This window comes from Dendrobates tinctorius, unplaced genomic scaffold (genome assembly GCF_039654945.1).
Source record: "Dendrobates tinctorius isolate UK_male_01 unplaced genomic scaffold, ASM3965494v1 ptg000104l, whole genome shotgun sequence".
NCBI lineage: Eukaryota > Metazoa > Chordata > Amphibia > Anura > Dendrobatidae > Dendrobates > Dendrobates tinctorius.
This window is the reverse complement of record NW_027361772.1, coordinates 5889968-5914057: the sequence shown is the minus strand read 5'-3', so window position 1 is coordinate 5914057 and position 24090 is coordinate 5889968. Positions and strand designations below refer to the sequence as shown.

General features: G+C 45.8%; 1 protein-coding gene and 1 long non-coding RNA gene across 2 annotated transcripts in view; one reads left to right on the top strand and one right to left on the bottom strand.

Moving 5' to 3' along the window:
- Window positions 1-378: 378 nt before the first annotated feature.
- LOC141100286 (uncharacterized) lies at window positions 379-4571 on the bottom strand. The gene is made up of 2 exons (XR_012234666.1): window positions 4481-4571; window positions 379-2445 (listed from the first exon to the last, which is right to left on the bottom strand). It is a non-coding gene; the product is annotated as an uncharacterized lncRNA (long non-coding RNA).
- DDX56 (DEAD-box helicase 56) overlaps window positions 4568-24090 on the top strand; it is a 30988-nt gene continuing 11465 nt past the window's right edge. The window contains exons 1-9 of the mRNA XM_073588636.1: window positions 4568-4722; window positions 7441-7602; window positions 8098-8252; window positions 8337-8507; window positions 8638-8728; window positions 9373-9614; window positions 10589-10720; window positions 10972-11085; window positions 11176-11270. Of these exons, the coding sequence (XP_073444737.1) occupies window positions 4672-4722; window positions 7441-7602; window positions 8098-8252; window positions 8337-8507; window positions 8638-8728; window positions 9373-9614; window positions 10589-10720; window positions 10972-11085; window positions 11176-11270 (1213 nt within the window). The 5' untranslated portion in view covers window positions 4568-4671. The remainder of the gene's footprint in view (window positions 4723-7440; window positions 7603-8097; window positions 8253-8336; window positions 8508-8637; window positions 8729-9372; window positions 9615-10588; window positions 10721-10971; window positions 11086-11175; window positions 11271-24090) is intronic.

Below are 24090 nucleotides of genomic sequence, written 5' to 3'. Positions count from 1 at the left end.
GCGCGGCAGGGGGCGGAGCTTAGCGGCGTCCGTGCGCAGGCCGACGTTGCAGCCTTAAATGCAAATGTGAAACTAGCCTAAGGCGGTTCTGCACTTCTTCCTGGGTTAGGCAGGTAATACTTAATGGGGACTTTACATTATCACTCTGCATTTCCCCTGGTGGCAAATCCTTTTCCTGTGTAAACACTGTTGAGAAAAAAGTATTTAAAACATTTGCTGTTCCCACATCGCTCTCTATGATTTCACCCTCATTGTTCTTTAAAGGGCCGACACCATCAATTTTAATCTTTTTACTGTTTATATAATGAAAGAATAGTTTGGGGTTTGTTTTACTTTCCTTAGCAATGAGTCTCTCAGTTTCCACTTTTACTAAATGTGTTTTTTTTTTTTTTTTTTCACATTTTATTTTTTTCTCTAACTTTTTAATGCTTCTTCATTGCCTTCTTGTTTTAGCTTCTTAAATGCCTTGTTCTTGTTATTTATTGCCCTTTTTACATCCTTCTTTAGCCACATTGGTGTTCTCCTGTTCCTAGCCCTTTTATTTCTGTACAGTATGGCTAGCTCGCAGTGGGTGTGTAAAACTGATTTAAATATTTCCCATTTATTTTCCGTGCTCCTATTTTTGAGGACATTGTCCCAATCAATTCGGCGAAGGTCCTCTCTAAGCTGATCAAACTTTGCTTTCCTGAAATTCAGCGTTTTCGTAACCCCCTTACTGAAGGACAAGTGGAATTGTATTATATTGTGGTCACTGTTCCCTAGGTGCCCATCGACTCGGACTTCTGTTATTCTATCTGGCCTGGTGCTTAAAATTAAGTCCAGAAGGGCTGTCCCTCTAGTTGTGCCCTGCACAAGTTGTGACAGATAATTATCCTTGGTCACTGACAGAAATTGGTTTCCTTTCTGAGATACGCAGGTTTCAGTTTCCCAGTCTATGTCGGGGTAGTTGAAGTCCCCCATAATAATCACCGCATTGTGTACATACTGAGAAAGAAAGAAAGCACTGGTGAACTCATCAATGCAAAAAGACCTGGGCGCCCACGGAAGACAACAGTGGTGGATGATCGCAGAATAATCTCCATGGTGAAGAGAAACCCCTTCAGAACAGCCAACCAAGTGAACAACACTCTCCAGGAGGTAGGCGTATCAATATCCAAATCTACCATAAAGAGAAGACTGCATGAAAGTAAATACAGAGGGTTCACTGCACGGTGCAAGCCACTCATAAGCATCAAGAATCAAAAGGCTAGACTGAACTTTACTAAATAACATCTAAAAAAGCCAGCACAGTTCTGGAAGAACATTCTTTGGACAGATGAAACCAAGATCAACCTCTACCAGAATGATGGAAAGAGAAAAGTATGGTGACGGCGTGGTACAGCTCATGATCCAAAGCATACCACATCATCTGTAAAACACGGCGGAGGCAGTGTGATGGCTTGGGCATGCATGGCTGCCAGTGGCACTGGGTCACTAGTGTTTATTGACGATGTGACACAGGACAGAAGCAGCCGAATGAATTCTGAGGTATTCAGAGCCATACTGTGTGCTCAGATCCAGCCAAATGCAGCCAAACTGATTGTCCATCTGTAGTATGAAACGACGACCAATGACCCAAAACATAAAGCCAAAGCAACCCAGGAGTTTATTAAAGCAAAGAAGTGGAATATTCTTGAATAGCCAAGTCAGTCACCTGAGCTCTACCCAATTGAGCATGCATTTCACTTGTTAAAGACTAAACTTCAGACAGAAAGGCCCACAAACAAACCGCAACTGAAAACCACCGCAGTGAAGGCCTGGCAGAGCATCAAAAAGGAGGAAACAGCGTCTGGTGACGGCCATGAGTTCAAGACTTCAGGCAATCATTGCCAACAAAGGGTTTTCAACCAAGTACTAGAAATGAACATTTTATTTACAATTATTTAATCTATCCAATTACTTTTGCTCCCTTTAAAAACAGGGTGGCACATGGTAAGGAGCTGAAACTCCTAAACCCTTCTTCCAATTTTAATGTGGATACCCTCAAATGAAAGCTGAAAGTCTTAACTTCAACTGCATCTGAATTGTTTTGTTTAAAATTCATTGTGGTAATGTCTAGAACCAAAATTAGAAAAATGTTGTCTGTCCAAATATATATGGACCTAACTGTACCTGTCCTGAAGATTTCAAATCCTTTTTTGCAGAATGGATATGACGATGGGCATGGAATAACCTAAACACAGACTTTCGGGCGACTGGCAGTTAACGGATTGGTCTTCCCTCACTACTCTATCTGGCGAGAGGGTAGTGGATTAAATTAGTGGCAAGGACCGTCTGCCGGGAAACTCCAAACACTCTTGATGTGTTAGGGCCCTGCCTCGTAGACCACAGATGATGTGGTAGTGACACAATTCTAGGTGGGAGATCAGAGTGACAATTCCACTCTGTCGCCATCAAAAGCCATATCTGAAAGAAAAAGGGAAATCATTAATAAAAAAAAAAATCAAGACCTTAAGCAGAAACCAGCCTGGGCAGTCCGGACCCATGTCCGCCTACAACTGACACTAAGTTAAAACGGATTAGCTTCATGCCATTTGGTGGTGTACCCTCCTAGCATAAGCAGCATACAACCATAGTTTTTTTGAGTGCCCCAAAGAAGCATTGACCACCCCGCACACCAACCAGAGGGCGATACAGGGTAACCCCCCCCCCCTCTCCAATCATAAGCCTCTATCTCATACTAATCAGTGGACCCCACAGGATATACCCAACAAAGCCCAAATGCCCCCTCCCTCCCCAGCATAAACCCCCATCGGCCGGCCGCCCTCCCCCTCCCCAGCATAAACCCCCATCGGCCGGCCGCCCTCCCCCTCCCCAGCATAAACCCCCATCGGCCGGCCGCCCTCCCCCTCCCCAGCATAAACCCCCATCGGCCGGCCGCCCTCCCCCTCCCCAGCATAAACCCCCATCGGCCGTCCACCCCCCTTAAACATAAGCCCCTATCAGACGCCACTTCCAGCATAAAACCCTTACGGGACATCCACCCCCACCCCCAGCATAAAATCTCATCGGACGTCCACCCCCCTTAGGACTGTTTCACACTTCCGGTTTTTGTGTCAGTTAAAATCCGCCCAAAAGGCAGAAAAGCGGATCCGTTCGTAACTGATGCCACCGGATCCATTTTTTTGACGGATCCGCCGAATGAAGAAAAAACGGCGGATCCTTTTTTTTTTTGCAAAAACGGTGGATTTTGACTGATGGTCAAAAACGGAAGTGTGAAACAGGCCTTAAGCATAAACCCCATTGGACGTCCACCCCTCCCCAGCATAAACCCTCATCGAACGTCCACCCGACCCCTCTCCAGCATAAGCCCCATCAGACATCCACCCCCTCCCAGCATAAGCCCCATCGGATGTTCAGCACCCCACCAAATGACACCTCTCCCCCAAACAAAAAGCCCTACCAGTCGAGCGCCTACCCCAAAATCAATCCCCCCCTTTCAAGTCACAACAGATGCAGATAGTCCTGCCCTGAGCATAGGCCCCGTTGCCCAAGTATCAAGTCCCCAAGACACCACAATTGTGCATTAAATCTACCCCTCCACCCTGAGAGCCCAACCAGACCAGGGGGAGTAATTGCACACTTGTAGGATCTGGTTAGGCTTCAAGGGGGGAGATTAATGAACGTTTTGGGGTCTGGTAGGGCCCCGGGGGAGGGTTAATGCACGCTTGCGGGGTCTGGTAGGGTTAATGCACGCTTTTGGGGTCTGGCAGGGCACTGCATTAGACCCCCCCCAAGAGCCCACAAAAGCATGCATTAACCCCCTCCCCATGAGCCCAACCAGATACACAAGAATGCATTAACCCCCCCCCCCATGCTTGTGGGGTTTGGTCACTCTGGTGGGCTTCTGGGGGGGGGGGGTAATGCATGCGTGTGGGGTCTGGTTGGCTTCTGGGGTGGGTTAATGCAGGGTCCAACCAGACCCCGCAAGCGTGCATTACCCCCCCCCCCCCCCCCCAGGAGCCCAACCAGACAACAGAAACACGGGGGTTAATGCACGCTTGTGGAGTCCAGTTGGGCTTACAGAGAGAGGGGGGTAATGCATGCTTGAGGGGTCTGGTTGGCTCCTGGGGAGGGTTAATGCAGGGACCAACTAGACCCCAAAAGGATGCATTAACCCCCTTGGGAGCCCAACCAACCAGACCAAGCAAGAGTGCACCAACCCCCCCAGGAGCCCAACCAAACCATCCCCCCACAGTGAAAAGCCCATCCAGACCCCACAAGCGGGCATTAACCCCCCCGGGCCAGAAATGAACCAGCAGACATGCATTACCCCCCCGGGGACCCTACCAAACTCCCAAAACGTGCACTAATCCCCCCAGTGAGGAGCCCACCCAGACCCAACAAGCGTGCACTAACCCCCCCTCCGGGAGCCCAACAGCTCTCAGATGACCCAAACATTGAGCCCACTAGATGGCCGCAAGTATCAGTCCCCATCAACCTGTTAGTAAACGCTCCTCTGTCACTGACCGCGCTCCCTGCTGCTCACAGTCACCGGCACCAGCTGGAGCTTCTCTTCCTGCCTTGGCTGTCAGAACACGCCCCCTCCCGGTATGACACGCCCCCGGAAATGACGTCACACCTGGAAGGAGCCCATACAGTGTAGCCTTTACCCGGTTTCTACACGTGGGTATGGCTGCGGTTCGCTTCCACGAGCTGGGGCTGGATCACCGGCTGCTGAAGGTGAGTAGAGCGTTCGTGGCCTGATATCGGTGAAGGGGCGGAGCTCTCATATAACGCTGCACAGTCACGTGGGCTGCTGCTCCCCACTGGTGGGACTACTGGTCCCAGGATGCCCTGAGAGACGCATCTTCGTTGTCCTCAGGAGTATAACTCCTGTCATGTCACCCCTGCTTATGGAAAGAGATGGCATAGGGTATATACAGACCAGCTCAGGGCAGAGCCACATGAGGGACAGTGACTGGAGGCCGAACCAACAGGCTGAAAGGAATTCTGCTCAATATTAATATTAACATATTAATTGTATTACTTAATATTGCGCAGAATTAAAGGGGTTGTGCCGCCATAAAGGATCCGCTGAACTAAAAAAGTAACACCCGTTCGTCTCCCGGAATGGCCCCTGGGTTATTCTGTCCTCCGCTTTATCCGTCCATCCCAGTGGCCGCTCATTGTAGAGCCCGTCATAAAGAGCGTTCCTCCAGCGTGCGCAGTGTGTGAGAAGCTCCCCGCGCTCACCTGGGTCTGACAGTGTGCGCAGGATGCAGATTGCTGGGATTCTGCTCCATGCGCTCGCACAGGTCTGACATCTGGGTGAGAACATTCTGCTTCACATGAGAGTGCTTGCAGACAGATGCAGTCACACAGCCTGCCTATATAGTATATAAGCCCACACATAGCCTCCCATATTCAGTATGAGCCCCCACATAGCCTCCCATATTCAGTATGAGCCCCCACATAGCCTCCCACATTCTGTATGAGCCCCCACATAGCCTCCCGCATTCTGTATGAGCCCCCACATAGCCTTCCGCATTCAGTATGAGCCCCCACATAGCCTCCCGCATTCAGTATGAGCCCCCACATAGCCTCCCGCATTCAGTATGAGCCCCCACATAGCCTCCCGCATTCAGTATGAGCCCCCACATAGCCTCCCGCATTCAGTATGAGCCCCCACATAGCCTCCCGCATTCAGTATGAGCCCCCACATAGCCTCCCGCATTCTGTATGAGCCCCCACATAGCCTCCCGCATTCTGTATGAGCCCCCACATAGCCTCCCGCATTCTGTATGAGCCCCCACATAGCCTCCCGCATTCTGTATGAGCCCCCACATAGCCTCCCGCATTCTGTATGAGCCCCCACATAGCCTCCCGCATTCAGTATGAGCCCCCACATAGCCTCCCGCATTCAGTATGAGCCCCCACATAGCCTCCCGCATTCAGTATGAGCCCCCACATAGCCTCCCGCATTCAGTATGAGCCCCCACATAGCCTCCCGCATTCAGTATGAGCCCCCACATAGCCTCCCGCATTCAGTATGAGCCCCCACATAGCCTCCCGCATTCAGTATGAGCCCCCACATAGCCTCCCGCATTCAGTATGAGCCCCCACATAGCCTCCCGCATTCAGTATGAGCCCCCACATAGCCTCCCGCATTCAGTATGAGCCCCCACATAGCCTCCCGCATTCAGTATGAGCCCCCACATAGCCTCCCGCATTCAGTATGAGCCCCCACATAGCCTCCCGCATTCTGTATGAGCCCCCACATAGCCTCCCGCATTCAGTGTGAGCCCCCACATAGCCTCCCACATTCAGTGTGAGCCCCCACGTAGCCTCCCGCATTCAGTATGAGCCCCCACATAGCATCTTGTGTACATTATGAGCCCCCTCATATCCTCCTGTGTACTTCATGTGCCCCATATAACCTCTGATATACAGCATGTGCCTCACGATGTGGTCACTGTTTCAGCCCTTCTGCTCATTCAGTCTGCGGGCTGGACTGGAACAGCCAGAGGGCTGGATGTAGCTTTCAAGCCACACTTTGCCCAGGTCCGACTTAGAGGGTTGACGTGTCATCTTTGGCAGGAACACACTTCTCCCCTACCTCCTGGCTTCTTGATTGCTGGGGCACAGTGCACTACTGCTTGATTGACAGCTCAGACTGGGACATTGTTGCACCGCAAGCCTTAACTATGCTGATAATAGAGGCAGCTTTGACTTTGCAACGTCGGAGGTGCATCTGGTGAAAGAAACTGGCTGGAATTGGGAGTCCACACTGCGCTTTAGCTTGGACGGCCGCAGTGCAGCGCTTACAAGATCTATTAGAAGGAGTGCAAGCACTGTGCATGTTCGCCCACTGCTACTAGACAGTAGAGGTGGTCAGTAACTTGGGAGAGGAGCAGTAGACAAAAAAAAGTAAAGCTGTACTTATCAGGGTAGGGAGGGGAATCTTAATAAATAGTAAACTGGGAAGTTGCTCCTTTTCACCAGCTATTATCTTATACTTATCAATGAAGATGTTACCATGCATAGAAACTAAGGCTGTGTGCACACGATGCAGATTTGCAGCGGTTCCACAGCGGATTTTACCGCGCAGAAACGTTGCATATCCGCATTGTGATGTACAGTAGCCTTAAAATCAATGTAAAAAAAAACCCGCTGTGCAGACGCTGCGGATTTTTCCGCACGTTTTCCCGCGGTACAAAATCCGCAGCATGTTACTACTTTTGTGCGGTTTTCCATCTCCCCTGTCACCAAATCCGCAGGGGGAAAACCGCGATGGAAAACCGCATGAAAAATGGAAGAAATCCTCAGGAAAAATGCAGGTCATTTGACCTGCGGATTTCTTCCATTCTGCGCAGAAAAATCCGCAGGGCCAAAAAGTACGTCTGCACTCAGCCTAATTGTGCTGTATAAGCTTATACTTATGTTTCCATTTCTTCAAAGGCTGTTGCAGATTTAGGATGGGAAAAGCCAACTTTAATTCAAGAAAAGGCCATTCCTCTGGGCATGGAGGGCAAGGATCTACTGGCACGAGCAAGGACTGGGTCGGGTAAAACTGCAGCCTACACCATCCCCATAATACAGAACCTTCTGCAGGCAAAAATGGTAGGTGCATACCTTGTCTTTTTTTTTTCTTCTGTATTGGGCGCTATAAATTTGCGAAAACAGTGCAAATGGTGTATGGCACATAATCGAAAAGTACAATGAACATGTCTATGTAAGTGACTGATTGGTACATAGGGAGAGAGGGCCCTGTCCGTGATGGCCGACAATCTACAAGTGAAGGGGCGAGGAGACGGTAGGTGAGGTTAGAAGCTGCACATATAGCAAGATGGTGGCAGCAGCAGGGTTATTGTGGGTTGTCATTTTTGTTGAGCTTCTGAAGGTCAGGAAGGTGCTGAATAGTTGGGGTAGTGCATTCCAGCGTCAGGGGGAAGCACAAGAGAAATCTTGAAGATGAATATGTGAGGAGCAGAGAAAGTTATTAGCGGGAAATTAAGCCACAGAAGTCTGGAGAGGACAAGTTAGGGATAAATTAATATAATAATCGACTGTGAATATATGAAAAAACATTGACATAATCCAAACTTCTCCATTCAGACTGTCTCCGAGCAGGCCGTGCAGGTTTTGATCCTTGTACCCACAAAGGAACTTGGCCACCAGGTTCAACAAATGGTCCGACAGCTGACAACCTACTGCGCGCGAGATATTAGAGTTGCAGACATCTCCGGCCAGGCAGATATTTCTGCTCAGAGGTAAGAATCAGACTTGGAACAATAATTTGCCAGTGCCAAGCTTGGTCTTCTTATTTTTCTAAAGAGGCTATCTGTTCCGCTTAGACCTATTCTGATGGAGAAGCCGGACATCGTGGTTGGCACGCCCTCTCGAATATTGATCCACATGAATCAGAAGACCCTGTGCTTACGAGAGAGCCTTCAAGTTTTGGTGATTGATGAGGCTGACCTGATCTTCTCATTTGGCTTTGAAGAAGATTTGAAAAGCCTCTTATGGTGAGTGGAATGGGTCTGGACCAGACGTGGCACGGTAATGGGTCTAATATGTGCGCCATTAGTACTAGATTGATGTAGATGCTCCGGTGTGTTGAATGTATCATTAATTATGTTTTTCCTATGTCTTTAGCCAACTGCCAAATATCTACCAGTCCTACCTAATGTCTGCCACATTCAACGAGGATGTCCAGGCCTTAAAGGAACTTGTGCTGCACAATCCGGTGAGGCTTTTGCACTGTGTAAGGGTTTTTCTGGGGTGATTTTATCAGAAGGGCCCCCCTGATAAGTGGATCACTAATTTTAAAAATCATTTTGTCTTACCCTGGAATGATCCCTATGTTGACCTAGCTCCTGGGTGTCTCCCTTCTGTATAATTTGATGTCCACTGCCTGTTGTCAAGTGTAATCCATATATCAGCAGAAATCCCTGAGATGGAAGTGGTGCCTGTGAAACTGCTTATAGGCAGAACAAAGAAGCAGGCTTTCAGGTCAGGCTAGTTATTGGACAGTGTCAAACACCGTATGTTGGGAAGTGAGGGAAGAAAGGTCTGACACCCATAGTGCTGGCAGAATAGCGGTGAAGAAATACTCATTCTAGAATAGTGGATGGAAAGTTAATGAGTGTGAGAATTGGGGCAAATTACACTGGTATATGCACCAAAAGTAGTTTTGATTTGTTATGGGGGTATATTGGCAGTAAGACCATGGTTTTCGGATGAGCATGATGTCCGCTCTGGCATATAGATATGAGTCCAGAATGTGGGACAAATCAGTAAAAAAAAACAAAACTGCTTTTTATGATTTATTCCTGGCGTTGCGGCTCGTTCCTATCCATGTAGTGACCTCACTTGCTCCTTCTTGCTTAGGTGACCCTGAAGCTGGAGGAGTCCCAGCTGCCGGACAGCTCCCAGCTCACGCAGTATCACATCCAGTGCGAGGAGGAGGACAAGTTTCTTTTGCTTTATACTCTCCTTAAACTCTCCCTCATCCGCGGGAAAACCATTATCTTTGTTAACGACGTGGAGCGGAGTTACCGGCTCAAACTCTTCTTAGAGCAGTTCAGTATCCCGTCCTGTGTGCTGAACTCTGAGCTGCCGGTGCAGTCGCGGTAAGTCCTCGGCGCCTCCTGTTTGCTACAGGTATTGTCCGGTATTGCAGTCATATCGCATTCATTGAATAGGACTTAGTATAATGGAATGCAGCCGATGGATTGGAGTGATTAGTGTTATTCACTACAACTATCAGAGATTTTAAAGGGGTGGTCTACTACTGGACAAACCCTTCCTTAATTCTTAAGTGTCAAAACAAAGCCTAACATATACTCACCTCCCCGGCCAGCCCTGTTGAGGACATGTCGGCGCTGACTCTGGGGTGGTCACGTGACCTGATTACGTCATGTGACCGCTGCCGCCAATTGGCAGGCACTGATCACCTGCAGCCTTTACTTCTTATGTTTCTTCTGACAGAATACTGAAAGGCTGCAGACGCTTAAATGTCAACTCATTTTTTTTTTTTACATTATACAATGGAACACTTTAGCCTTTAAGCAGGGGTTGTCTAGTAGTAGACAACCCCCCTTAATGTTATGGCTGATCGGCATATGCATATGGTACCAAAATACATGGCGCACTCACTTCTGTAAACAAATGAAGTCTGTCATGTAGTCCTTCTGTCCTTTTCCGATTTATGAGTTTTATCAAGTTACAACAGCCAGCAAGATCATCAGGCTGTTGTAACTTTTTTATAGGAAAAGGAAGAGGAGACTAGATTTGATTTGTTGGGCTTTTGGATCAACATGTTAGGGCAAGTTAGGATAGGATATGGGTTGAACTAGATGGACTTAGTCTCCCTTCAACCTTAATAACTATGTTACTATGTAATTAAATGAAGCAATGCCTGGAGGCTTTTTATTATAGTCAGCAGGCTCTACAGAAGGCCAGAATTTGGAGGACTGGGTCTCCTCTGTCTGTCCTCTGTCCGACACTGAGCTGTAATAAGGGCGGCAATTCAGGCTCAGTGGTGAACAAATATTGCACAGTCCCTTGGATTTGTGATGATACGACATTACCTTCCTTTCTGCAGGTGTCACATCATCGGACAGTTTAATCGAGGCTTCTATGATTATATAATTGCATCGGATGAACAAGCGTTATCAGACGCGAGTGTGAAAGGAAGGAGACAAGCCGGCAAGAAAAAGGGCAGCCGAGCGGAGAAGTAAGACGTAACTCCTATGTTCTCAGAGATTGATAGCAGCGCTTAACAAGTTAAATCGGCCATCATCTGCTGGGAAAGATCAGAAAGTCAGGAACACGCCTTTTGATATTACTGTATGTCATGAAAGGGTTAAAGGGGTTGTTCAAGGCATTTTTTTTTTTTTAAATTGCCGCTAAGTACCGTAGGTATCACCATAATCGCACATAACAGACCATTTTCCCTCCTTGTCAACTGCGGCATTTGTCTTTCAGAGGCCAGGACAGTGAGTATGGGGTCTCTCGGGGCATCGACTTTAAGAATGTTTCCACAGTGGTAAACTTTGACTTCCCCTTGTCTGTCGACTCCTATATTCACCGGGCTGGGAGGTATGTATACTGGTGTGACGGTGTTCTGTTATTTCTTCCGGTGCGCTGATTTCGTATTTAATGAGTCTCCTATTAATCTCGTGATTGCAGGACGGCTCGTGCCAATAACCCCGGCGTGGTCCTTACGTTTGTGGCAAATACCGAACTTTCCTTACTAAAAGAGATTGAAGAGGCCTTAGGGGGAGGTATGCGGCTCTGTTCACATTACGCTCTTGTGTGCACCACTGTGCGAGGTGCTGGCTGATAACACAATATGGCTGACTTACCAATATTGTCTATAGGGCTATGTAATGGCTTTCTTCAGACTGATCAAACATTGCATGGATTAAAGGGGTTGCACGCTTAAAGAAAAAAATATTTGGAATAAATATACCTAAAACTTACGAATAATTTACTTTTATTTCCAAGGGTGGCCCAACCTTCTGCTATCGTATGCGTGACACAGGGCAGAGAGTTCTGTGCTGGCACATCATCATCGGTGTGTGTGAAGGAGGCTGGCTGACTGGCTCATTTTATTAGCTAAACCCATCCCCTTTTTTTGTCAGGGCATCTCCAGCTTAGACCTAGCCAATAAAGTGAGCGGTTAGCCAGCCTCCTTTTATAGCACTGGTTACTTATCACACTTTTGGCGATAAAAGTATAGTAGAAACTTCTCTATGTATATGTGTGTGTGTATATAATCCACATGTGTAAACAAACAAACAAAAAAAACTATCACTTCATTGGGGGCCACAGGACACCATGGGTGTATGCTGCTGCCACCAGGAGGCTGACGTTAGGCAGAAAAAAATGAACTCCTTCCAGCAGGCTACACCCACCAACCGGAACCTGATCCATATTGTATGGCCTCGTGACTACAAGGCAGACTCTTATCCCCCCCAACCCCAACACATCGAGAGTGTTTGGGCCAACCGCACAGAGGTACAGGCGGGTGGGTTTTCTTCGCTCTCATTCTCTATGGTCCATCTTCAGTGCAGCCGCCTGTCTCCGGTGCTCTTCTTCCCCACCTCTGATCAGGCTTTCTGTGAGAGTCTACAGTTTACTCTCGACACTCTTTCCCTTCTCTGCCGTATCATCAACAGATTGAAGAAGTCTTTAATCCCAGCCCAGCACATAGTTTTCCTAGGTATGGAATTTGACACTGTTTGCCCAAAGAAAATATCTCGTCCTTCCTACACGGGATTAAGCCTCTCAGTCAGCCACCATCTTATCCTCTTCGGCTTTGCATGAGCGTGTTTAGCAAAATGGTGTTGGCAGTGGAAGCCGTTCCATTCGCTCAGTTCCACACTCGCCCTCATCAACTGGCTCTGTGTTCACGGTGGGAGAGGACGGTCGCTTCCCTGGATCAGCTTGTAGCCCTGATCCTCGGGTACAAGATCTCTGACTTGGTGGAGCTCATCTCTCCTCATCCGTCACTGGAAATTTTTTGTGCCGATTCGGTGGAAGGACGTGACAACGGACTCCTTTCTCCTGGTTTGTGGACAGGGTTGTGGAGTCGGTAAGCCAAACCTCCGACTCCTCAATTTCCATGACACAGGTTCCGACTCCACAGCCCTGGTTGTGGAGCTGTCATCCAGAATCTCACGGAACAGAGCTGACTAAAGGACCATGAATTCTCTCTTCCCATCAACTTTCTGGGGATTAGAGCCATTTATTTGGCTCTAAATCATTGGTAGGCTCTCCTGACCCGCTGTCCTGTCTTCAACCAGTGCGAAAACGCCACTGCTGTGGTATAGCTCAATCACCAGGGCAGAACTTGAAGCTGATGAGTCATGTCAGAGGTATTCTGTATCCTGGTTTGGGCGGACAGGGTGGACAACTGGATCGCCGGCTTTCTCAGCCTTGAGGGTCCCTCCTTGGGTGAGTGGTCTCTGAATCCAATGGTCTTCTCCCAGATCGTCCATACCTGCTTTCCCAAGGCCCCCTCTTTCACCAGAATTCAGTCTCTGAGTTTAACGGCGTGCCTATTGAAGCCTCAGTCTTGAAGGCTGCAGGTCAAGGCGAGGAAACAGTCTTCCTCCCACATATGCCATCGCACTTGGAAGGCACTTTTTGATGGAGTAAGAAGAATCCAGTTGTTCCCTTGTCTTTTTCTCTTACCTTTCTCCTGGATTTTTTACAGTAAGGCCTATATTTCAGTCTCTTGACTCCTTAAGCCCTGGAGTTATTTTCGTTTTTACTTTTTCGTTTTTCACTCCCCTTCTTCCCAGAGTCATAACTTATTTATTTTTCCATCAATATGGCCATGTGAGGGCTTGTTTTTTGTGAGACGAGTTGTACATTTGAACAACACCATTGTTTTTACCATGTCGTGTACTTAAAAACGGGAAAAAAATTCCAAGTGCGGTGAAATTGCAAACAAAAAGTGCAATCCCATACTTGTTTTTTGTTTGGCTTTTTTGCTAGGTTCACTAAATGCTAAAACTGACCTGCCATTATGATTCTCCAGGTCATTGCGAGTTCATAGACACCCAACATGTCTAGGTTCTTATTTTTATCTAATTGGTGAAAAAAAATTTCAAAGTTTGCTAAAATAAAAAAAAAAAATTGCGCTCTATTCTGATACCCGTGGCGTCTCCATTTTTCGTCACTTGGGGTTGGATGAGGGCTTATTTTTTGTGCGCTGAGCTGACGTTTTTAAGGATACCATTTATGTGCAGATACGATCTTTTGATCGCCTGTTATTGCATTTGAATGCAATGTCGTGGCGACCAAAAAAACGTAATTCTGGCGTTTTTCGATTCTTGCCCCCCGCTATGCTGTTAAGCGATTGGCTTAATCCTTTTTTTATTGATTGGGCGATTCCGAACGTGTCGATACCTAATATGTGTATCACACTCATTTTCAAGCTAATTATAGCTGAAAAAAAACACTGAGTATTTTTAGGAAAATATAAACAAATTTATTGAAATATATTAAAATTACATCAATAAACAGAGTTTCCCACTAAGCAGGCATATAACACTGGGTAAACCCAGAAATAAATAATCCAACAGATGTCACAATTTTATACGGCTATAGAAAATTACTACCATCTTGCAAGTGTCCCAATAGAATATATTGCATTATAATGCTAACCTATAGATTGCAGATATTTCATTTCATAACTTAGGCTCACTGCAACCCAACGTACTAAGTGCTTGTAGTGCAAAAGTGCTAGATAATATAAATTAGGCTCATTATTAACTACAAAAATACAACCTGTGTGTCCATATCAGAATCCAGTGCTAGCAATACATGCAATACTACCTGGATACTATGTATGTAAAAAACACCGCATATAAAGTTTTTGTGTTACACTATTTGTGCATGACGAGAACCTAAACTAAATCCTATGAAAGGAGCATGGCACCGTACTTACATCTAGCCGTGTACACAAGGATTCCCCTGGCCTGCCGCCTCGACACGCGTTTCACCGCTTCTTCCTCAGGAGGCGTGGCCTTCATCAGCTCCGGTGTCAGTATTGATAGAAAATGATGTCCAATTGCATATAAGCAATCAGAAACCTGGTCACTTAACGCCGCATGCGTAGACTCAGGACCGTCATCAATCTGGGCTTTTTCCCTTGCGCTCGTGGAACGCAAGCGGCCCGGTGCTGCTAGGCAACCGAAGTCGCTCACTATTCCCGTCGAGCGCTCAGAAGAATCCTTGACAGGGCCAGTTCTGGGTATGCGCACCTGACCTTTATTCACTAAAAATAATAAAATTAAAATGCTACTACACAAGGTGCTGCTCTTTCTTCAAAAACCTATCAAATGTGCTAATATAAATATGAATATAAAGTGAAGTGTGAAGAAAATAAAAAATAATTAAGGATTACGCCAAATATATAGCGCCGCCCTATATCTAATATCTTATAATAATGTGAAATTGTATATTCCATACAGTGAAAACTAAAATTAAGTAAATGTGCACCATGAAATAAATTATAAACCATCATATACTATATATAATATTATATAAATAAAATATATTGATATAGTGATATATTATATACACAGTATTACACACTTCCCACTAATAATGTAATTAGTTATAAATGTGCCAAGAATGCAATTATATTTGCACAGACAAATCCCAAATACAATACATATACAGACATTTTAGTTTGTGATTGGTTTCTCTTTCTCCAATATTTTTATTAATTAGATTCTTTCGTCTTTGTTCTTCCTTTCCACTTCTAATAGCAGAGTTCTCAATAGCATTTGTCAGGTGTATGGCTTTTTCTGGTCTTTTGCTTCCCTTCCCATGTTGTTCTAGTTTAAAGCTCTCCTTACAAGTGTAGCAAGCTCTCCTTGCTGTTATTTAGATACCATGCAACAGCCCTAAGACCCTGTGTATGGCGGATGGAGGTGTACAGAGCCTCAACATCCGCCGTAACTAAAATCATATTTTTACTCTTCGCCACGACAGCACCCACTGGAGGTATCGGATCCGCCCATTTGGAACAGGAAACCCTACAGGAAAGATAAAAGGGGCGGTCCGCCTTTCCTCCTCAGTTTTGGTTTCCTGTTCCAAATGGAGCAGGATCCTGCAGGATCTTACCTGGGCCATGCATCCGCCTGTGCGGTCTCTTCGGGAACGGCAGGGGCTGCGGTCCGGAGGCAGCGTCGGGGGAGACTCCGTTTGACGGCTCCCCCCTCGTCTGGTGGCATAGTGGTAATGGCCGGGTCCGGGGAGGGCCGCCCGGTCTTACCAGGGAGCGCGCCGGTCTGGCATCCGGGAGATTTCCCCCCCCCCCCCCCATTCCCATCGGTGGGGGTATAGCGTGGATGGTGAGGCCATGTGCGCGCGAGCCGCGTGTGTTAATAGCGGTGGCGCGGGAGCAGGCCGGCGCCCGACGCTCCCATACCCCGGAAGTAATGGTTGAACTTCCGGGGTAAGATGGCGATGAAGCGGCGCATGCGCCCTGTGACAGGGCGACTTCCGGGGCAACGATACAGATAAAACAGCGCTGCAGCGCTGCAACATTGGAACATGTCGTCCCCCGCAGAGTCGCAAACCCCAGCAGGGGATTCAGCTGGGGGCAACTCCACCAGGGACCGCAGCGCCAGGACGGAGACTGCCCGCAGGAGCGAGGCAGCAGAAACCCGATCCAAACCGTCTCAGCCATCTGAACCGGTATTAAGCTTCACTGGGTGAGTGTGCAAAGCATATGCTCTACCTATTAAGCTAACCTCCTCTCCTCCCCCCCCCCCCCCTCCCCCCTCTCTTTACCTTTGACCTCCCGTTTCAGTCAAAGAAAAAAGGAAAAACAAAACATAAAGAATGTGCATTATGTTCAGAGCCTCTCCCTGACTCCTACCCCAAAAAACTCTGCAAACAATGCATGAAAGAGACCAGGCAGGGGCCGACGATATCTTCTCAGGATATCCGAGCCATAATTAGGGAGGAAATACAAGCCATCAACCGCGCCAGCACTCCCGCAGAGTCCAGGCATAGAAAACAGGTTATTGTCAGTTCAGAGTCAGAGGAAGAACAGGGGTTAAACTCAGGCTCCGCATCCACGTCCTCATCATCATCCTCGGAGGCGGAAGGACGCGCATGTTTTCCTCTGGACAGCGTAGATAACCTGGTAAAAGCGGTTAGGAATACTATGGGGTGTGAAGAGGAAAGGGGAGCCCAGACCGCGCAGGACATTATGTTTGCGGGATTGGCAGAAAAAAAGAGGAGATCATTTCCAGTAATACCGGCAATTAAAGATCTCATCAAAAGGGAATGGGAAAAACACGACCAGAGGGGTTTTCTCCCATCCGCTTCAAAACGGAAGTACCCGTTCACTGATGAAGATCTATTAAAATGGTCTAAAATACCAAAGGTGGACGCTGTCATATCCTCCACTTCCAAACAAACCTCGATCCCGGTCGAGGACGCAGGATTGTTAGCAGACCCATTGGACCGAAAGGCTGAATCCTCGCTCAAAAGGTCCTGGGAGTCCACCACCGGGGTATTCAAACCCGCAATAGCCAGCACATGTACTGCTAGGTCAATGCTGGTATGGCTAGATCAATTAGACCAGCAGATTGAGCAAAGAGTGTCAAGGGAGAAACTGCGTGCAGCCATCCCGTTGATAAGAGGGGCAGCTGCCTTTATGGCAGACGCTTCAGCGGACACCCTAAGACTTGCAGCAAGGTCGGCAGCCCTGGTGAATAACGCCAGACGCGCGCTTTGGATAAAAAGCTGGAAAGGGGATGCACAATCAAAATCCAAAATTAGTGCAACCCCATGCGAGGGTGAGTTCCTCTTCGGAAAAGCCTTAGACGAAATTCTCGCCAAGGCAAAAGAAAGGAAAAAGGCCTTCAGTGATTCTCCCATTCCGTTTTATAGGAAAACCTTTAAAAGACGGCCATTCGGGAGAAGAAGACAATCGGACAGAACGAGATGGGCCACGAAAGACGAAAAGCAGAAGGGTACCATCTTCAGAGGGCCAACATATAGGAGAGAAAAAAATTAAAAGTTTAGACCCACCGGTTGGGGGCAGATTAAAATTTTTTTTTACCAAATGGGAACAAATTACGTTAAACCCATGGATTTTGAATATAATCAAGGAAGGAATAAAGATTGAATTCCTTCGAATCCCCTATGAGTTCTTTGTTATAACTCGCCTTAATTCCTCACTTCAGCAAAAGGCTCTCGAAGACGAGATTCGAGTCCTGCTAGCTAAAAAAGTTTTAGTTGACGTCCCTGAGGAACAACAGGGTAGAGGCTTTTACTCTCCCCTGTTTTTGGTGTCTAAACCAGACGGTACATTTAGAACCATTATTAATTTAAAGAAGCTAAATTCATTTATAAAAAATTATAAGTTCAAAATGGAATCGATTAGATCCACTATAAAGCTTCTTTTCCCAAATTGCGTAATGGCAGGGATTGATTTAAAAGATGCTTATTATCATCTCCCTATACACAACAGATTCCAGAAATACCTAAGAGTCGCAGTGGAAGTCGAGGGCAGGATTCGTCATTTCCAATACGCGGCCATGCCCTTCGGGCTTTCCACGGCACCAAGAATATTTACCAAGGTGATGGCAGAAGTGATGGCCTACCTTCGCCAAAAGGACACACTAATTGTACCATATCTAGACGACTTCCTAGTAATTGGGAATTCAGTCAAACAATGTACTGAACGCGTGACTGACGCAGTCTCCTCTTTTCAGAGCCTTGGCTGGATCATCAATATCCAAAAGTCCAGACTCGATCCGCAATCTCTCCAGACATTTCTAGGATTTCAACTAGATTCCTTGACCCAGAGATGTCTACTACCCCAGGTAAAAATCATCCTCACAAAACAAAAAATACAAGCAGCTATAGATAAACCACGTGTATCCTTAAGAGGAGCAATGTCACTATTAGGATCACTAAATTCTTGCACCCCGGCAGTCCGGTGGGCCCAGTACCATGTCCATACGCTACAACACCAGATCCTCCAAGAGGATAAGCGACATAGTGGTCATTTACAGAACAAAATAACCCTGTCACAAGAAGTCTTGACTTCCCTAGAGTGGTGGTTAGACGATGACCATTTATGTTCAGGAGTCCCATGGGTTATAGTTCCATCCTGTATTGTAACCACCGATGCCAGTCCCCAGGGCTGGGGAGCCCACATGGAGAATGGGTTTTATCAGGGAAGGTGGAGTAAAGAGGAATGTGATTACTCATCTAATTTAAAAGAACTGACTGCAGTGTTCTATGCTCTATACAACTTCCTTCCGCAGCTCCAACAGAAGCATGTAAGGAACCTGTCGGACAATACCACCACAGTGGCATATATAAACAGACAAGGAGGAACTCGATCAGAGACTCTGATGTCTTCAGCGGCAAAAATTTTAAACTTAGCACAAAACTATTTTTTGTCCCTCTCGGCCCTTCATATAAGAGGCGAGAGCAATCAAAAGGCAGACTTCCTAAGCCGTCACACTCTACGACAAGGAGAGTGGTGCCTCAATCGGAAGGTCTTCAGGGACATAGTAGCCGCATGGGGACAACCCGAGGTGGATCTTTTTGCCACAAGGGAGAACAGGCAGATAAAAACCTTTGCCTCCCTATCTCCGTCAGATCACCCAAACATACTGGACGCCTTTCTAGTTCCATGGAATTTCAACCTAGCGTATGCGTTCCCTCCATTGATCCTCCTACCTCAAGTAATTCGGAAGATCAGAGACGACAAAGCAAGAATAATCTTAATAGCACCGTTCTGGCCAAAAAGACCGTGGTTTTCGTGGCTGCAGATTATGTCGATAACAGATCCTTGGGTCCTTCCGACTGCCAATCTACTCTCCCAAGGCCCCTTTTTCCACCCTCAAGTGCTCAGCTTGCACTTGACGGCGTGGAATTTGAGAGGCAGTTATTGAGGACAAGAGGATTCTCAGAGTCCTTAATTGCTACACTACTACAAAGTAGAAAACAGTCCACGACCCAGATTTACATTAGAATATGGAAAAAATTTCTTCAATTCCATACAGTACCTCATACAACAGAAGTTCCGATAATCCCAATCTTGGAATTTCTGCAGAAGGGGAAAGACTTAGGCTTAGCAGTAAATACACTGAAAGTACAAATATCGGCATTAGGAGCACTATATGGCCATAATATAGCAGGCAACAAATGGATAACTCGTTTTATTACAGCATGTGAACGAATAACTCCAATCCACATACCCTCCGTCCCTACATGGGATCTAAATCTGGTCTTAGACGCCCTAACGGTAGACCCCTTTGAGCCGATCGACACAATACCCTTCAAATACTTAGCACTTAAAATGGCCCTCTTAGTATCACTAACCTCAGCTAGAAGAGTGGGTGATATCCAGGCCTTGTCAATAGATCCACCTTTTTTTCAAGAATACCAAGACAGATTGGTATTAAAACCAGACCCTGCCTACCTGCCAAAAGTGGCAACAAAATACCATAGATCTCAGGAGATACTCCTCCCAACCTTCTATAAAAATCCCTCTACTCCGGAAGAGCAGAGGTTCCATACTCTGGACGTCAAAAGAACTGTCCTAAAATGTATTGAGAGGTCCAACAGTTGGAGGCAGAGTAGGGCCCTATTTGTTTCATTTCAGGGCTGTAAGAAGGGGTATGGAGTCACGAAGAGCACCATTTCCCGGTGGATCAGAGAGGCCATTCGTTTAGCCTACTCCGCAAAAAACGAAGATCCTCCAGGGAACATCAGGGCGCATTCCACCAGGGCAATGGCAACCTCTTGGGCGGAAAAGGGAGATGTTCCGATTGAAACTATATGTAAGGCGGCAGTTTGGTCATCCCCTTCTACCTTCTATAACCACTACAGACTTGATCTTTCATCAACCTCTGACTTAAGCTTTGGCAGGACTATCCTTGGCACGGTGGTCCCACCCAGGTGATGGTCTCTGGAATCTCTCCAGTGGGTGCTGTCGTGGCGAAGAGTAAAAAGCCGGATTACTTACCGGTAATGCTCTTTTAATGAGTCCACGACAGCACCCGTTCACTTCCCCCCCTAAAGATATCAATAGTTAAAGTATTACCAAATAATGGATAAGAAAGATGTTAAAATAAGAGAACATTGCCTAATCCTTGGCGGTCCTTCTGGTACTCTGAAACGTAAAACTGAGGAGGAAAGGCGGACCGCCCCTTTTATCTTTCCTGTAGGGTTTCCTGTTCCAAATGGGCGGATCCGATACCTCCAGTGGGTGCTGTCGTGGACTCATTAAAAGAGCATTACCGGTAAGTAATCCGGCTTATCCCCCAGGTTCAATTGATCTAATCTCCTTAAAGCCGCAGTAGTGTCAAGGATATGAGAGGGTAATGAAGTCACTATAGGTTTTAAATAGTGATCAATGATCTGACACACCAATTCATTTAAACCCTCATTCCCCGAAACAATAGGGCGACCCGGGGGATCTATAGGATTTTTGTGCACCTTGGGGGATAAGGTAGAATGCAGGCAACTTTGGCTTTAGATTTTCTATAGTTTCCAACAATTTTTTTGGGATTATCCCATCCTCCCACGCTTCCAACATAATATCCACTAACTCTTTTTGATATTGCATGAGTGGGATATGCGTCAGTTTCTTGTAACAATTTGAGTCCATAAGCAACTTATTAGCCTGCTGGACATGCATATCGAGGGGCCAGATAACCAAGTTGCCCCCCTTATCAGCCTTTTTAAATATCACATCTTCCCAACTCTGCATTTCTTTTATAATTTCTCTTTCTTTTTTACAATATGGACTAGGATGGAAATCATTTTTAATTTTTTCAATGTCCTTTGTGACCAATTTCACAAAAACATCAACAGACGGACAGGTAATAATGCTGGGATCTTTTTTGGACTTATTGAATAAATGTAAAGGAAATGAACTCACCACTTCAGATTCTTGATTTTCCTCAGCCAAGGACTCAAGAATTGCTATAGCCTCCTTCTCTTGCTCAGTTTCCAGCGGTAACCCCATATTATTTTTTTCATGAAATCTCTAGAGAATTAATTTTCTTGCAAAGAGATGAACGTCCTTTATGGCCGTGAATGTGTCTAAAGGTTGAGGAGGAGAAAAGGTTAAACCCTTATCCAATAATTCAACCTGCTCATTAGATAACACATGAGAGGAAAGATTGATTACCTTAGGGTGATCATTCCTCCTCCTTGAATTCTGCCAAGAAGAACGTCTATCTCTTGCTCCAAATCTAGTTCTCATACGTTTAGAATTAGAACGTTCATTCTCATGTGCTGAGGCAGCTGCGCTGGAGACTGAAGATGCAGAAGATACCGAAGGGCTCCGGGATATTGAATGTTTTTTATTTTTACCTAAAATCCTGGTTTGCCAACGGTATACTCTTTTCTGATCATAATTTTGTAGATCTCTCTGCAATTTCTTTATTGTAGCTGTACTAATTTGTTGCTCCCATTTTTGTAAATCCTGGTTCACATTCTGATAAAACTTGTCAAGTTGTTCCCCATTCATTTTAGCAGATAAGTCATTCTGAACCTGATTCAATTCCCTATCAATCTCATCTAATACAGTCGTATTTTTCATATTAATTATTTCTGCTTCCCATCTCGTCATGAGATCTACATCATTAAGATCAAAAGTGGGGTATAACTGTACCCTTAGGCCCCGAGGTACTATTTTTTGTTTAATATAATTCTCCAACGAAGCCTTGGTCCACCATAAACTGTTTTTTTTATGTGAAAGATTTTTATATTTCAACATTAGGTCCTTTGAATCATCATGGGTATGATTAAAATTAGTGGAACCACTCTGTTTGAAAAGATCTGATGCTTTATCCTGCCAAGCCTTTTCCCTGTTTTTAAAATCCATATCCAGGAATCAGTAACTGTTACAAAAACAGAATATACAAATTTATCACAAATATTTTATTTTGAATCGGGCAAAAGGGGGGGTGATTTAAACATTTATTTTTTTTCATATTTTTTTAACCCCTTCACCCCCAAGGGTGGTTTGCACGTTCATGACCGGGCCAATTTTTACAATTCTGACCACTGTACCTTTTATGAGGTCATAACTCTGGAACGCTTCCATGGATCCCGGTGATTCTGACATTGTTTTCTCGTGACATATTGTACTTCATGTTAGTGGTAAAATTTCATTCAAATAACTTGCGTTTATTTGTGAGAAAAACGGAAATTTGGCGAAAATTTTGAAAATTTCGCAATTTTCCAACTTTGAATTTTTATGCCCTTAAATCACAGAGATATGGCACACAAAAAAACTTGATAACTAACATTTCCCACATGTTTACTTTACATCAGCACAATTTTGGAACCAACATTTTTTTTTGTTAGGAAGTTATAAGGGTTAAAAGTTGACCAGCGATTTCTCATTTTTACAACACCATTTTATTTTTAGGACCACATCACATTTGAAGCCACTTTGAGGGGTCTATATGATAGAAAATACCCAAAAGTGACACCATTCTAAAAACTGCACCCCTTAAGGTGCTCAAAACCACATTCAAGAAGTTTATTAACCCTTTAGGTGCGTCACAGGAATTTTTTTGAATATTTAAAAAAAATGAACATCTAACTTTTTTTCATAAAAAAAATAATTCAGGTTCAATTTTTTTTATTTTACCAAGGGTAACAGGAGAAATTGGACTGCAAAAGTTATTGTGCAATTTGTCCTGAGTACGCAGATACCTGATATGTGGGGGGGGAACGACTGTTTCGGCGCATGGCAGAGCTCAGAATGGAAGGAGCGCCGTTTGACTTTTTCAATGCAAAATTGGCTGGAATTCAGATTGGACGCCATGTCACGTTTGGAGAGTCCCTGATGTACCTAAACAGTGGAAACCCCCTACAAGTGACCACATTTTGGAAACTAGACCCCCCAAGGAACTTATCTAGATATGTGGTGAGAACTTTGAACCCACAAGGGCTTTACAAAAGTTTATAACGTACAGCGGTACAATTAAAAAATCATATTTTTTCCACAAAAATGATCTTTTCACCCCAATTTTTATTTTCCCAAGGGCAACAGGACCCTAAAAGTTATTGTGCAATTTGTCCTGAGTACGCTGATACCCCACATGTGGGGGTAAACCACTATTTGGGCGCATGGCAGAGCTCGGAAGGGAAGCAGCGCCATTTGACGTTTTTGGCTGGAATTGAGATCGGACACCATGTCGCGTTTGGAAAACTCCTGATGTACCAAAACAGTGGAAACCCCCCACAAATGACACCATTTTGGAAACTAGACCCCCTAAGGAACTTATCTAGATGTGTGGTGAGCACTTTGACCCCCCCAGTGCTTCACAGAAGTTTATAACGCCCGGGCGTGAAAATAAAAAATTCGTATTTTTTCCACAAACATGATCTTTTAGTCACCATTTTTTTATTTTCCCAAGGGTACCAGGAGAAATTGGACCCCAAAAGTTGTTGTCCAATTTGTCCTGAGTATGCTGATACCCCATATGTGGGAGAAAACTACTGTATGGGCACACGTCGGGGCTCGGAAGGGAAGTAGTGACGTTTTGGAATGCAGACTTTGATGGAATGGTCTGCGGGTGTCAT